Source organism: Eurytemora carolleeae, unplaced genomic scaffold, assembly GCF_000591075.1.
Source record: "Eurytemora carolleeae unplaced genomic scaffold, Eaff_2.0 scaffold520, whole genome shotgun sequence".
Classification (NCBI taxonomy): Eukaryota; Metazoa; Arthropoda; class Copepoda; order Calanoida; family Temoridae; genus Eurytemora; species Eurytemora carolleeae.
The window spans coordinates 26,116-40,802 of record NW_019396438.1 but is presented as its reverse complement, the minus strand read 5'-3'; the positions used below and the strand labels follow the sequence as shown (position 1 = coordinate 40,802).

Below are 14,687 nucleotides of genomic sequence, written 5' to 3'. Positions count from 1 at the left end.
GATTATTCTCAAACTTGATTCATCAGAGTCTGTTTTAGACCCTTTAAGAGCGATCAAAAGAAATGAGAGATTTATTATTTAATGTATCAAGGACTTTTGAGGATTTTCTGGTTTTGATTTACGTTTGAGATTCATAATCAATGTAATATCCCTTTGGTCCTATGCCAGAGTCATTGGGACAAAGGAATTGAGTCTTTGCCACAAACTCTGAATTTATAATCTCTATATCTTTAGAATTCAATGTAGCAAATCTTTGATATTTCAATCTTGCATTATTTGATCTAACAAATTTCATAGTTTGAAATATCTAAGGTAAAGTTTATGGCAAAGACTCAATTCCTTTGACCCAAAGATTTGCTTTACAACTTTGTTTACATGTGTAAAAGCATACATCAAGCTGTCTGGCAAATATACTTCTTGAATCTACCCATAATTTAGACCTTGTGTTACTGAAAAAATATAAATATAACACATCCATATGTGTTGCATAAGCCTAACTTACAGAGTGTCTTAGAAAATGGTCCCAGTTTCCTTTTTTTTGTGACCATTTTTCTGACACACCCTGTAACATCCCTAACTATATGCAACGTATGGTAAAGTTCGACCTTATGGGTCGATTCTTAGTTTTTAAACTTTGTACTTTTCTTGAAATAATTTTTCTTTTGCAGGATGTCCCAATAAACATGAGAATTCAGTGACGAATTCGGTATCGTCTTTTTAAATAATTCTTAGATTTAGTATAGTGATACCTACTGAGAAAGCTGTGATCCGTAAGATTTTCGTCTGCTATGCATGTTACAATTTGCTTGTTAATGTTTTGACTGCAAACGGTTGTACTTAGTAAACCAAGAAAATTACAGTATACAAACAGAGTAAACTTGTCCGTCTTCACTGTTCATCTTGCGGAGACATTATAGACACATCTTTGCAGTCTTTAACCCTTTTCATAAAATAAACTCTAGCAGTCATAATAATATTACGGCTTTTGAAATCAGGTATTACATTGCTAATTCTCAACAAAGACGATATCCAATTCGTCACTGAATTTCCATGTTTTTTGGAACACCCTGTACATTATTTTGTGATCTTTATTTATAGATTTTCAAAAAAAAATTAAGTCTCTGTATGTCCAATGTTCTTTTTTGACGGGCCATAAACCTTCCCTAGGGTCATGGATAGAACTCATTTTAATGTCTTCCATTAACACTGAGTATTTTTTCAAATCTTCAGTCGATTAAGCTTTAAGAATATTATAATTAATGGAGACTAAAATAGAAATTAAACAACTAGAGAAATTTTTATTTCACATTGAGTTTTGAAACTCTTATTGAAAATGACTTAATATGTACAACATCTTAATATGTACAACATCTTAATATGTACAACATCTTAATATGTACAACATCTTAATATGTACAACATCTTAATATGTACAACATCTTGACACTGACAATATCTTTATTATTTATATATAAATAACTTACTTGCGCTTTGTAGAATTAGAAAAATCGCCCAACAAAATTCAAAACCAGTTGCTGTCTATGCGCCATTTTTGATTCACTTTTCAGTAGAGGTTCCAATGCTAGTGGAGTTTAATTGCGTGCAATTCCGCGCAATTCCACACAATTCTGCCCAACGGATTCCCCCTCAGTTCTTTATGTGATTATTAATCTTTTTATACTGATTTCAAGGTACTGTAAAGAGTAATTTCAATTGACTCTTCATGCTAAGATGTCAAAGCCTGATTCACAACGGTACCCTTGAAACCTTTATCTTACCCTTCAGAAGGTGGGTGGTGAGATTAGTAGACCCCACCCCCACCCTTGAAGCTAAATCTGAATGGCATCTACCCTAACTACCCCAATTACCGTCTGTTTTAGAGAGACCCTACCACCACCCTTGAAGCTAAATCTGTATGGGAACTACCCTCACTACCCCTACTATAACCGTCTGTTTTTAGACAGACCCCACCCCCACCCTTGAAGCTGAATCTGAATGGAAACTACCCTTACTACCCCAACTACCGTCTGTGTTTAGAGAGACCCCACCCCCACCCTTGAAGCTAAATCTGAATGGAAACTACCCTTACTACCCCAACTACCTTCAGTTTTTAAAGAGACCCCATCCCCACTCTGTGATTATTTTTTGCGCATGATATACAATATGGGTATCGATTCTCATTACATCAATTGTTTTACGCTTGTTTCTGGCATTCATAACACTCATAACACTCTCCGACCTTTACTATCCTCACCACCCACCTTCTGAAGGGTGCACATTTCGTAGTCAAAAAAAAGGCATTTTATACTTTCACTTTAACTCTTCCCCTCCTGTACTCTTTGCTTTTCCGTATACATAATATAAACATTATACAATATACACATGTCAAGAAACATTTTTTAAAATTATTTTTTTTAGATTTGACAATTAACCAAAATACTGTTCATAGGTGTATCCAAATAGTTTGAAGTCTGGTTCATATATTTGGAGAAGCTTCTCTTTAGTTCTAAAAATATAAAAATCATTATTTTCAAAAATTTGATTTAAAATTTAGCATCCAGACCAAGAAATTTGGCTAGAGGTACTCCGACAAATTTTGTTAAAGAAAATTTTAGATTTCCTAGAAAGTGTAAGTTTCAAATTTTGCCCTCAATTTAAGGTAATAGAAAAGTTTACCCCAGAGATTTAGACTCACCGAAAGAATTTATGAAATGTCGTCTTCACATTTTTTCAATTAGTTTCATACTATTACTAGCTTGGGAACCTGGCGCTGCCCAGGTTACTAAAAGTTACTCACGCCTTTTACCCGCACTTAACTGATTTTACCGAGAAATTAGATTTTCGCTATAAAAGTCGACCGAATCAACGTTGAATCTCAAAACCATACTAAAAACATTCCCGTGCAGGTTCTCTCGAGTTCTCCAATCAAAATTAGAGGCAAATCGGTCCAGAAGTTCCCCAGGTAAATAAATAAATAGCCATGAATACGCAGGAAAATAGTTCAATCCTTATAGTTACAAAACAAGTGAGACTAAAAAAAGAGTTCAACAATTGCTGTCAAAATGAAGAAAAAAAACTCTAGACCTTACGTAAAAATAATATTTGAGAATTTATAAAAAGTATAATTTTTATTTTTTAAAGTACCTTTTATCAACAGCTGAGAAAGCTTTAACTGTCCGATCAGTTGATGTATGCCCATCAGTCGCAACTCGGCTTTAATATAATAGTAATAAAAAGTTTTGAATTTAAACGTAATTTTAAGTGACCCTTCTTGTAAAGATTTCTAAAATGGTCAGAAACACATCAGTATGATGCAGTATCTACCATTTAAAGCATGCATTGTCTGATCAATAATGTTGAAGCTATTGTCGTTTTTCTAAGTTTAAAAGTGTTTATTTAAAAAAATTTCGACATGTTTTCCTGAAACAACAATTGAAAAGAATCAGTTTTACATATTTTCATTGATTTCTAATTCATACTGTCTGTTGCATCTGGGGTTGTTAATCGTTCTTGAAAACGATCGTTAGACGATTGTTTTTTGTTTCGTTTTTCGATCGTTTTCAAAAACGATCGTTTTTAAAAACGACCCACTCGTTTTGAACTTTTAGAAAATGAATAACGATCGTTTTCAAATAAAAACGATTAGCAACCGTTTTTTATACAAGTGTTTTTTTAAAAACGATCGCTTTTGAAAGAACGATCGTTTATGAAAAAATCTTGTTATTGACAATTATGTTGACGATCGTTAACGAAGGGTCGTCGTTAACAATTGTTAACGAAATGACGTACTTTATGAAAACGATTGTTTTTGAAAAAAAATTACATGCAACTTTATTGAAGTTAAACAGTTGTGTGGGAGCTAAAACTTCTTGATATTTTCTTTAAAAACTACTCAATAGAAAGTATACGGATGCCCTTCAGGTCGGTTTCCTCTCTTCGTTAACGATCGTTAACGAAGGTTCGTTGCTATACGATCTTTAACGAAACGACAAGCTTTATAAAAACGATTGTTTAAAAACGACTGTTTAAAAAAATAAGCTTTTTAAAAAATGATCGTTCCGTTTTCGATTTTTCGTCGTTGTTTTCATAACGAAACGATCGTTTAAAAAAAATGTAAACGTGAACATCCCTAGTTTTTATCCAATGAAAAATCGGCTGAACAGATCAAGCTCAAAATTTGTGAGGCAAATCACGTGTCTCCAACATTTTTAGATTTATGTAAAATTTTGAAAATCCGCGAAAAAATATTATTGAATCCGCGTTCTTTTTGTTGTTGTCATATATATACTTTGCTTGTCTTTTTGTTTGTCTGTTTGTTTGTAAAACGGCTGAACCGATCGTGCCCAAATTTTGTGTGGGACCACGTTAACCCAGGGCCAGAGAAGGTTTCTGAATGATAAAAATTTCAAAAATTGGCCTTAAAAAAATTTATTTGATTATTAAAATCCACGATTTTTTTTAAAAATCCACATTTTTTTTGTTTTGTTTAACAATATATACTTTACAAAGAGAAAGTGTTCACAATTGAAATAAAAGCTTAGTTGTTTTATATTGTACAAGGAAAACGATGCCCTAAAAGCCTAGTATATATGTATTACATGTACATGCATATAATCAATTTATTGTTTAAAGGGAGTGTTCGCGAAAAATGAAAGGGGGTGTAGGCTTACGGCGAAAAATAATCGCTTTTGGTCGCTGCTAATCTTACTTCTATCTGTTGCATCTATAGAGAAAATTGTTAAAAACGTCTTATACCAAAGAACTAAGCGTCCATACAAATTCAGAATGCATCTGTATATAGTTAATTTTTCATAATATTTTTTATTTTTTTTATATACAATGCACCTAAAACACAGATTTTATTTCCGCTAGGTGTCTCTGCCAGGTGGAATCATTCAGCACATTGATAGCAAAGACACCTGGCGGCCAACTATAATCGGCGTTTTAAGTGCATTTTATATAGAACAAATACAAAATATTAAAAAATATCAACAAAAAAAAAAAAATACAAATGAATCGAAAAATTATCGATGATTATGGGTTGTAATATTTGAATGATTTGTGAAATTAAATTGATTTTTTTACGATCAGAGTTGTATGTTGTAACTTTCTGAATTTTTATGGACGCTATACGTTCTTCGGTATATGTCGTTTTTAACAATTTTCTCCTTATAGTCGAAACAGATAGAAGTAAGATTAGTAGCGATCAAAAGCGATTGTTTTTGCCATAAGCCTAAACCCCATTTCTTTTTTTACGAACACTCCCTTTAAAAAGAAGATACTCAAAGATATTCATCATCATTTATGCATGTTTGTTTATATATAAATCACAGATTATCCGTATGAAAAGACTACGTAATACGTATGTTTATTCTCATATGTAAATAAAAGATATAATACCTTTTTTGGTAAATATGAAATTATTTTTGGTGTAAACAGATGAAAAGATGTTTGTCCTGAGCTGAAAACTTTAGAATGGTGGATATTGAGATCAATGCTTGATCCTCTCTTTTTTTTTAATATCGAGAGTATATAAAATTCAACCAATCAGAGTCGTTTATATGAAGCCAATAAATTTGAAATTTTGCGCGCCATTTAAGATTATGTAAAGAAACGAGAGAGACTCTCTAAATTTAAAAAAACTATATCCAAGAAAGAATGGTTTAATAAGAAAATCAAAAGTGTGTCCATAGGATACTCAGATTAAGTAACTGGAATTAAGGATATCTCATTCTAAAGTTGCCAGCTCTGTTTATATAGCAGGGGTCTCAAATATCTAAAATTTGCATTCAACATTTACCTAGTGTGGTGATGATACAGTGGTCTTCAATTATATCAATACAATCTGCTAGGTGTCTCTGGATAGAGACACCTAACGACACCCAGCGACCAAAAAATCAACGTTTAAAGTAAGTATATCAAACAAATAAAAAATATTATTAAATATCAACTATATGAACGCATCGATTTGAATTCGACGCTTAGGTTGTAATATCTGAATGTTTAGATTTAAATTTTATTGAATTATTTACGATCTGGGTGGAATAGTGCAACTCTGTGAATTTCTACAGACGATACGTTCTGAAGTTTACGGCGTTGTTAACCATGTTCTCCATATAGACACAACAGATAAAACTAGAATTATAGTAGCAATCAACATGTAATTTGATTCGATGTCAGCCTATACCCTCTTTTATTTTTATTTAAGTATGTTTTGATATAGCTAGAATACCCCTGTAGATGAAAATTAAGATTAATGTTAAACAAATGAATTTGTTGGAAACTCTTTAATTTAGATAATTAACAAAAATCCATAGAAAAAAGTCGAACATGTTCATCACTACTTTTAACTTGTACGCGCTTCTTAGCCTTTTTCCTATTAACAATTTTAGCTTTTAATTCTGTTGTTCTAAAAGTAGCAATTTTTTATCATTTTTACTTCTAAATTTTGATAATCCAGAAACCTTTCCTGGGGCCATGTGGGTTCAGCCGTTTTAACATTTGTTGGATACGGTCAGAATCAACACACGGGCCAAATTTAAATATAGATAAGATTACCTCTGTAAATGAACATCAAGATTTATGTCAAGTTTATTCTTAATATAATAAGTGTCTTCATTCAGTGTTTCCAGTTTGAAGATGGCATCATATCTAAACAAAAATTCGTTCAATGGATTCTTCATGAATTCAACATAAGCAAAAATTGGTTACCATTATCAATTCTATCCAATAAAAATATATGTAACCATTTATTTTAATTGATTATAATACTATAATATATTGCTAATGTGATAAGTGATAAGACCAAAACCTCTTTGAGGCTAAATATAAATCTGGGGGTCTCCAATGCAAATTGGGGGTTAAAACAAAAAGTTTCAGGGGTCTCCAATGAAAAGATTGGGGCCTTCAATAAATATCTTTGGCCTCAGATGAAAAGCTTGGGGTCTCCTATGCAAATCTTGGGTCTCCAATGAAAAGTTTGCGTCTCTGATTAAAAGTCCTATGAAAAATTCTAAGGTCTTCAATGAAGATGTACATTTAGGAAGTTGCCACATTGTTGTTAATCATTTTGGATGACTAAAAAACGTATTATCACCTACAAGATTTCTAAATTGTATTATTCAATTCATATAGTACATTTTCTTCTCTTACACTATGCCAAATTTTAAATTTTAAAAAACGACATAAAAAACAAACCAACTGAAAGTACATCACATAGATGGCACTTGTAAACTTGTCACTTAGGAAGTCACCCTTGGGAAAATGTCTTTGGGAAAGTACAGTGAAACCCTTAATAACAAATACATCGAAAGAATTTATCAAATGTCGTCTTGACAATTTTTCAATGAGTTTTATACTATATTACGTAAATTTCAGTATTTGCGAAAATAAATAAATAGTCATGAATATGCGGGAAAAGTTTTAAAGAGTTCCATATAATCATTTGGTTAAAAAACTAAATATCTGCAAGATTCCATTATCAGAAAGTGAAGAATACGACATTTGATGAATTCTTTCGACGTATTCATTGTTAAGGGTTTCACTGTAACTAAACATAAAAATGGATGTTTGTTGCCTGACATGTGTCACATGCCGCAATGATTAAATGGAAGTAAGTGCCCAACATTCTGCTTGCCACTTGTTGATCTTAAAACATGAAATGCCCTGGTGATATGAATATAACGGATGCCTGATCACTGTTATGTATTTTATGCACAACCTTTCAATTTATTCCTTCATGACAAAGTAATGCTTTGATTTGCTTACTGAACTTGTTTTTTAACAAAAACCATGCTAAACTCCAAACTTAAGAATTACAAAGCTCTGAAATCCAATTAATTCAAACCCCTTCAAGGACAGCTTTTAAAAGTGGAAACTCCTGTAAAGACAAACTCCTGAAACATAAAACAACACCCCTCTCCCCTCAGAATTGTATTGTATTCTGTATTTCAAAGGGATTCTTTGTTGTGAATTTGTTTTTCTCTCTGAAAGAATCACAACAAATGTTATGTATCAGATTTTTTTTTAAAGATATTTGCCTTGTAGATATTCCTGTATAAAAGCTGCTAAAATAGTTTATTAGCATCACTTACTTAGACACCAATCATCAAGATGATTCAGTATCTAATTCCTCTAATCTTCAGCACAGTAGCTGCTATACCACCCATATGCCCTGAAATAGCACCATCTGAATGTGGACCTGAAAGCATGACGTGCCCTAGTGGTATGGATTCTAATGGATGCATGAGGCCTGATATGTGCATGCCTTCAAAGGGACCTCTTGATTTTCATGGAAATCAGTGCCCAGCACTCTGCCCTGCCAACTGTGAGCCTGATATGCTATGGTGCTATGGTGGTATGTATGGGAATGGATGCTTGATGCCAGATAGGTGCATGTCAATGATGGTACCCTTTGGTCTTGATGGATATGAGTGCCCAGCATTCTGTCCTGCCACCTGTGGACCTGAGAGCATGATATGCCCTAGCGGTATGGATTCAAATGGATGTATGATGCCGGATATGTGTATGCCAATGATGGGACCCATTGGTCTTGATGGAAATGAGTGCCCAGCATTCTGTCCTGCCACTTGTGGACCTGAAAGCATGATATGCCCTGGAGGTATGGATTCTAATGGATGTATGATGCCGGATATGTGTATGCCAATGATGGGACCCATTGGTCTTGATGGAAATGAGTGCCCAGCATTCTGTCCTGCCACTTGTGGACCTGAAAGCATGATATGCCCTGGAGGTATGGATTCTAATGGATGTATGATGCCGGATATGTGTATGCCAATGATGGGACCCATTGGTCTTGATGGAAATGAGTGCCCAGCATTCTGTCCTGCCACTTGTGGACCTGAAAGCATGATATGCCCTGGAGGTATGGATTCTAATGGATGTATGATGCCGGATATGTGTATGCCAATGATGGGACCCATTGGTCTTGATGGAAATGAGTGCCCAGCATTCTGTCCTGCCACTTGTGGACCTGAAAGCATGATATGCCCTGGAGGTATGGATTCTAATGGATGTATGATGCCGGATATGTGTATGCCAATGATGGGACCCATTGGTCTTGATGGAAATGAGTGCCCAGCATTCTGTCCTGCCACTTGTGGACCTGAAAGCATGATATGCCCTGGAGGTATGGATTCTAATGGATGTATGATGCCGGATATGTGTATGCCAATGATGGGACCCATTGGTCTTGATGGAAATGAGTGCCCAGCATTTTGCCCTGCCAATTGTGGACCTGAAAACATGATATGCCCGGGCGGTATGGATTCTAATGGATGTATGATGCCGGATATGTGTATGCCAATGATGGGACCTGTTGGTCTTGATGGAAATGAGTGCCCAGCACTTTGCCCTGCCACTTGTGGACCTGACAGCATGATATGCCCTGGTGGTATGGACATGAATGGATGCAAGATGCCTGATATGTGCATACCTTCAAAAGGACCTCTTGATCTTCATGGAAATCAGTGCCCAGCATTCTGCCCTGCCACCTGTGAACCTGAAAGCATGATATGCTCTGGTGGTATGTATGCGAATGGATGCATGATGCCAGATAGGTGCATGTCTGCAATGGGACCACTTGATCTTAATGGAAATGAGTGCCCATCATTTTGCCCTGTCACTTGTGGACCTGAAAGCATGATATGCCCTGGCAGTATGGATTCTAATGGATGCATTTTGCCAGATATGTGTATGCCAATGATGGGACCCCCTGGTCTTGATGGAAATGAATGCCCAGCATTCTGTACTGCCACCTGTGGACCTGAAAGCATGATATGCCCTGGAGGTTTGGACAGTAATGGATGTATGTTTCCTGATATGTTCATGCCTGCAATGGGACCACTTGATCTTAATGGAAATGAGTGCCCATCATTTTGCCCTGTCACTTGTGGACCTGAAAGCATGATATGCCCTGGCGGTATGGATTCTAATGGATGCATGATGCCTGATATGTGTATGCCAATGATGGGACCCTTTGGTCTTGATGGAAATGATTGCCCAGCATACTGTCCTATCATGAACTGTGGACCTGAAAGCATGATGTGTCCTGGCGGTATGGATTCTAATGGATGCTGGATGCCAGACATGTGTTTTCCAATGGGAATGGAATGTCCAGTAATGTAAAAGTCTGTCCTTGTAAGATAACTAAACTGTTGAAATGTTTCAGTTTGAAATATATTTTTTGATTTAAATAAGGAAGAAAGCTTACTGGTATGGATGTAGTAATTTGCATGGATTATTTAATGACTAGCACAAAAAAGTCTTTTACAAATAATTAACCATTATGTTTTTTTTTTATCACGGAGGCCTTGTATATATCTCAAATAAACCTCATGCAGACCCCCCCCCCCCCCTTATGACTGAAAGGGTGTTTAAAGTCTGAAAAGAGGTTGTCAGCATAGAAAGATATGAAAGTGGACGAGCTCCAATCTATAGATAAGCTGGTAGAAAGGGTAAAGGTTTGTTGGTCTAATATTGAAATGTATAAATAAATTATTACTTTTTAGTTTACTTGACGTTTTGTAAGGACTAATTTCTCTGACCAATAATTTTATCCTAGGGATAGTCCAGATCAACAATTTATTCCCGCTGGTTAGGGCTTGAGTAAATGTTTAACTAAATGTCTGCAGTGCCTTTTAATTGATTCCTTTTTTTTCTCTATTTTCAACATTTTGGGTCTGGATCTGCTGGCTGCTCTGAAGCTCATTTAACTCCTTGCAAGTTGCATGGAATTATCCAGTGAGGACAGAGTAGAAACTGATACAGTCTCATCGAGGTTGGACTGGCTGGGATGGTAATGATAATACCATCTACAGAAACCAACCTAGACAAATCACTTGTAAAAGTGGAGGATTCTTAACCTGCATACTCGTGAAAAATTATGGGGCTGGAGGCTGGAGGCCTCCTCTGTTTGTGATAATCTATCTGGCAGCAGTATAACAGTGCAGGACACTGAACCTCTGGATTGACAGAAGTCTCTACTCTTTGAAGGTTCTAAGAGCACTGCCCTGGCTAGTAGCTACAGAGTCTCTATTCCTGAGCAACCAGGAGAAAGAGAGAGGAGTTAATTTAAAGAAACCTTTATAAAAATCATTATACATTTAAAAGGATTGAGTGATTTGGCCTTCAAAGGAATTCAACATAATTTTTTTAGTTTGGATCAGGCCTCAACAACTATAATCTGTTCCCAAAGGTAAGAAGTGACCTGTTAGGATAGTTCTTCACCCTTGCGAAGAGCTTAGTAAATAAACAGCTTGGAGGACTAAGTTCTAGCAGTTGATGCTGACAAACTACTTTTAGAAGCTATTGTACCCAAGGATTACACTTTCAGTTAGGGCTGGGCGTTTTTCGTCGGGAACAATCATTCTTTCACCAGAACAAACAGAACTATCAAGAATGATCCCATCGTTCCGAAAAAAGAATGTACACAGAGAACGCGTTCTTAAAAATATTGGAACAATTAGTAAAAGGACTGATCGGAACAAAAATTGCTTGAAAAGAATATTAAAATCAGGATGCAAACGTGGGGTGCCCTGGGTGCACACCCCCCTGGGAGGGGACACTCAGGGGGGGGGGGGTTCTCATTAAATATTACAACTGGAGATTTGTTAAAAAAAACCTTGGATTCTTGGCAATAAATAATTAAAAGATTATTTAAATTCGATCACCTGAACCCCCCCCCCCCCACTCTAAACCTGCCTCTCCCCTTCCCGTGAGGAATGGGAGAGTTTGGTTGAAAGCAATTGTTTTCTATAATTTATTTATATATCTTTTTGATAATTATTGAAATATTGATTTTGAAAATTAATTATTTTATTATTATTAACTACAAAATGTACACCCCCCTTTTCATGGTAAGGGGGATGGAAATGTTCTTGACTAAGAACTAGATGGATGTTGAAACTGTTCTTCGACGAAGAACATCAAAAACGGAACGGAATGCGGATGGAACTGTTCTTTGACTAAGAGCACCAAGAATGGAACAAAATGGAACAAGAATGGAACGATCGAAAAAAAGGAACAAGAATGGAACAATCTAGCTGAAGGCCCTTGTTCTAGAACGGAACTGAACATTTTCAAAAAAGTTAGAACTTGCTCAGCCCTAGTATCAGTAGAGTGCAAAGGTTTAGACTAAGACCTCACAGAATACATATCTGCCATCTTATCATTTATATAACCCTAAGTTACCAAACATTCTCGTCCTTCGATAAATGAGCATCACATTTGGTAAACAATGCTATGAGTAGTTAGATATTAATATTAAAATCTCCAGGGACTGAATTTAGTGAGTTTCAGCTAGGATGCAGAACTATCCACTGCCCCATGCACCAGTTCAAACCTTGAATTACTGATGCAAAATTTATGATTCATGAGGGTTCGAATCTGTGGTTCAGGATTTGAATCGACAGTATGCAAATTTCAGCGACCTCTCCAATTCATAAAATTTGGGCTCAATATTTTTACAGTTTTATTATGGAAAATTATGTTTAATTTGAATCAAATTTAGCATATAACTAACTTGAGTTAGCAAATGAAAGATTTAATCCAAGAAAAATATTTTTTTAATCCATGGAAATAAATAAGAAACCCTTTTAAATAAGAGATTCTTGGTTGCCTTTCCATACTTCCAAAATTTTCAAATTGGTACACAATCCCCATAAACAGAATAGGAAACTACTTACGCTTGTTTACATGGATTGCAATTTATATAAACAGGAATCCAGTGGTAGTTTACTTGTTTGATTTTTTCGGAAAATCTGTAGCTCTAAAATAGAAATAGAAATAAAATCTATAATCATTATATTAATATGAGGTATGAAGAATATTAACATGAAGTATGATGATATTAAAATGAGTTTGATGATATTTATATGAAGTATATAATGATATAAATATGATGTACACAGTAAATACTGTAAAAATTGTAAAGATAAAAACATATTTAGGAACTTGTTTAAACCTTTTTTGTTTAATTGTTTTTCTTTTTAGATGGGGAGACTCAGGTTGTGGAAGAAGCTAGAAAAAGGAAAAAATAAACTCCACTGCAGGCTACAGCTGTTGTGGAAGAAGCTTGAAAATGGAAAAAATAAACTGCGCTGCAGACTACACCTATTGTGAAAGAAGCTAGAAAATGGAAAAAATAAACTGCACTACAGGCAACAGCTGTTGTGGAAGAAGCTTGAAAATGGACAATATAAACTGCACTACAGGCAACAGCTGTTGCGGAAGAAGCTTGAAAATGGACAAAATAAACTGCACTGCAGGCTACAACTGTTGTGGAAAAAGCTTAAAAATGGAAAAAATTAACTGCACTACAGGCAACAGCTGTTGTGGAAGAAGCTTGAAAATGGAAAAAAATAAACTGCACTACAGGCAACAGCTGTTGTGGAAGAAGCTTGAAAATGGAAAAAATAAACTGCACTACAGGCTACAGCTGTTGTGGAAGAAGCTGGAAAATGGAAAAAATAAACTGCACTACAGGCAACAGCTGTTGTGGAAGATGCTAGAAAATTGACAAAATAAACTGCACTACAGGCAACAGCTGTTGTGGAAGATGCTAGAAAATGGAAAAAATAAACTGCACTACAGGCTACAGCTGTTGTGGAAGAAGCTTGAAAATGGAAAAAATAAACTGCACTACAGGCAACAGCTGTTGTGGAAGAAGCCTGAAAATTGACAAAATAAACTGCACTGCAGGCTACAGCTGTTGTGGAAGAAGCTTGAAAATGGAAAAAATAAACTGCACTGCAGGCAAGAGCTGTTGTGGAAGAAGCTTGAAAATGGAAAAAATAAACTGCACTGCAGGCAAGAGCTGTTGTGAGAGAAGCTTGAAAATGGAAAAAATAAACTGCACTGCAGGCAAGAGCTGTTGTGAGAGAAGCTTGAAAATGGAAAAAATAAACTGCACTACAGGCTACAGGTGTTGTGGAAGATGCTAGAAAAAAGTGTGCAATTTGTTGTGACCAAACACTGTTAAAAGCATTAAGATGAACATGATAATCATGACAGTGTTTTTATTTTATTTATTAATTTTTGCCGATAACATTTATGCAATACAATTTTGGATAATTTTTTTAAAAAGTGTAGCGGTTCCATTTTCCAAAAATTCTTATTTTTGTTTACATTTTAATATTTACAGTGTATGATGATTTTCATTAAGAAGTATATGATGATATAATATGATGTATGATGATATTAATATGATGTATGATGATATTAATATGAAGTATATGATGATATTAATATGAAGTATGATGATATTAATATGACGTATGATGATATTAATATGAAGTATGATGATATTGATATGAAGTATGATGATTCTAATGAGATCAATGATACATTCACTTCTTTTCTTTTAATTCGTTAGAATTTTGCAATTGATTTTTTCTTAAATGCAATATTACACTATAACCTGCAACGAGGGCACGGCTGTGAATATGAAATGGCACTATATAAATGGAGGGTCACTTTTGTAATGATTATAGTTTTTGTTTTATATACTTGATGTTTAGAATTTTTAATTTCTTATTGATAAATTAAACAATGCAGACATACCTTAAAAGGTTTGGGATTTGTAAGAAATTCTAATTTTTCCGCCACATACTCTGCAAATTCGGGGAATGTTACCATCTATAAATCAGTTGTCAATCACTTTATAAGTT

General features: G+C 34.9%; 1 protein-coding gene across 1 annotated transcript; it reads left to right on the top strand.

Annotated features, from left to right (window-relative positions):
* The first annotated feature begins 8,112 nt into the window (after positions 1-8,112).
* LOC111703341 (multiple epidermal growth factor-like domains protein 11) lies at positions 8,113-10,146 on the top strand. The gene has a single exon (XM_023475243.1). It carries the CDS (start codon positions 8,113-8,115, stop codon positions 10,144-10,146), a length of 2,034 nt encoding a protein of 677 aa, XP_023331011.1.
* Positions 10,147-14,687: the final 4,541 nt, after the last annotated feature.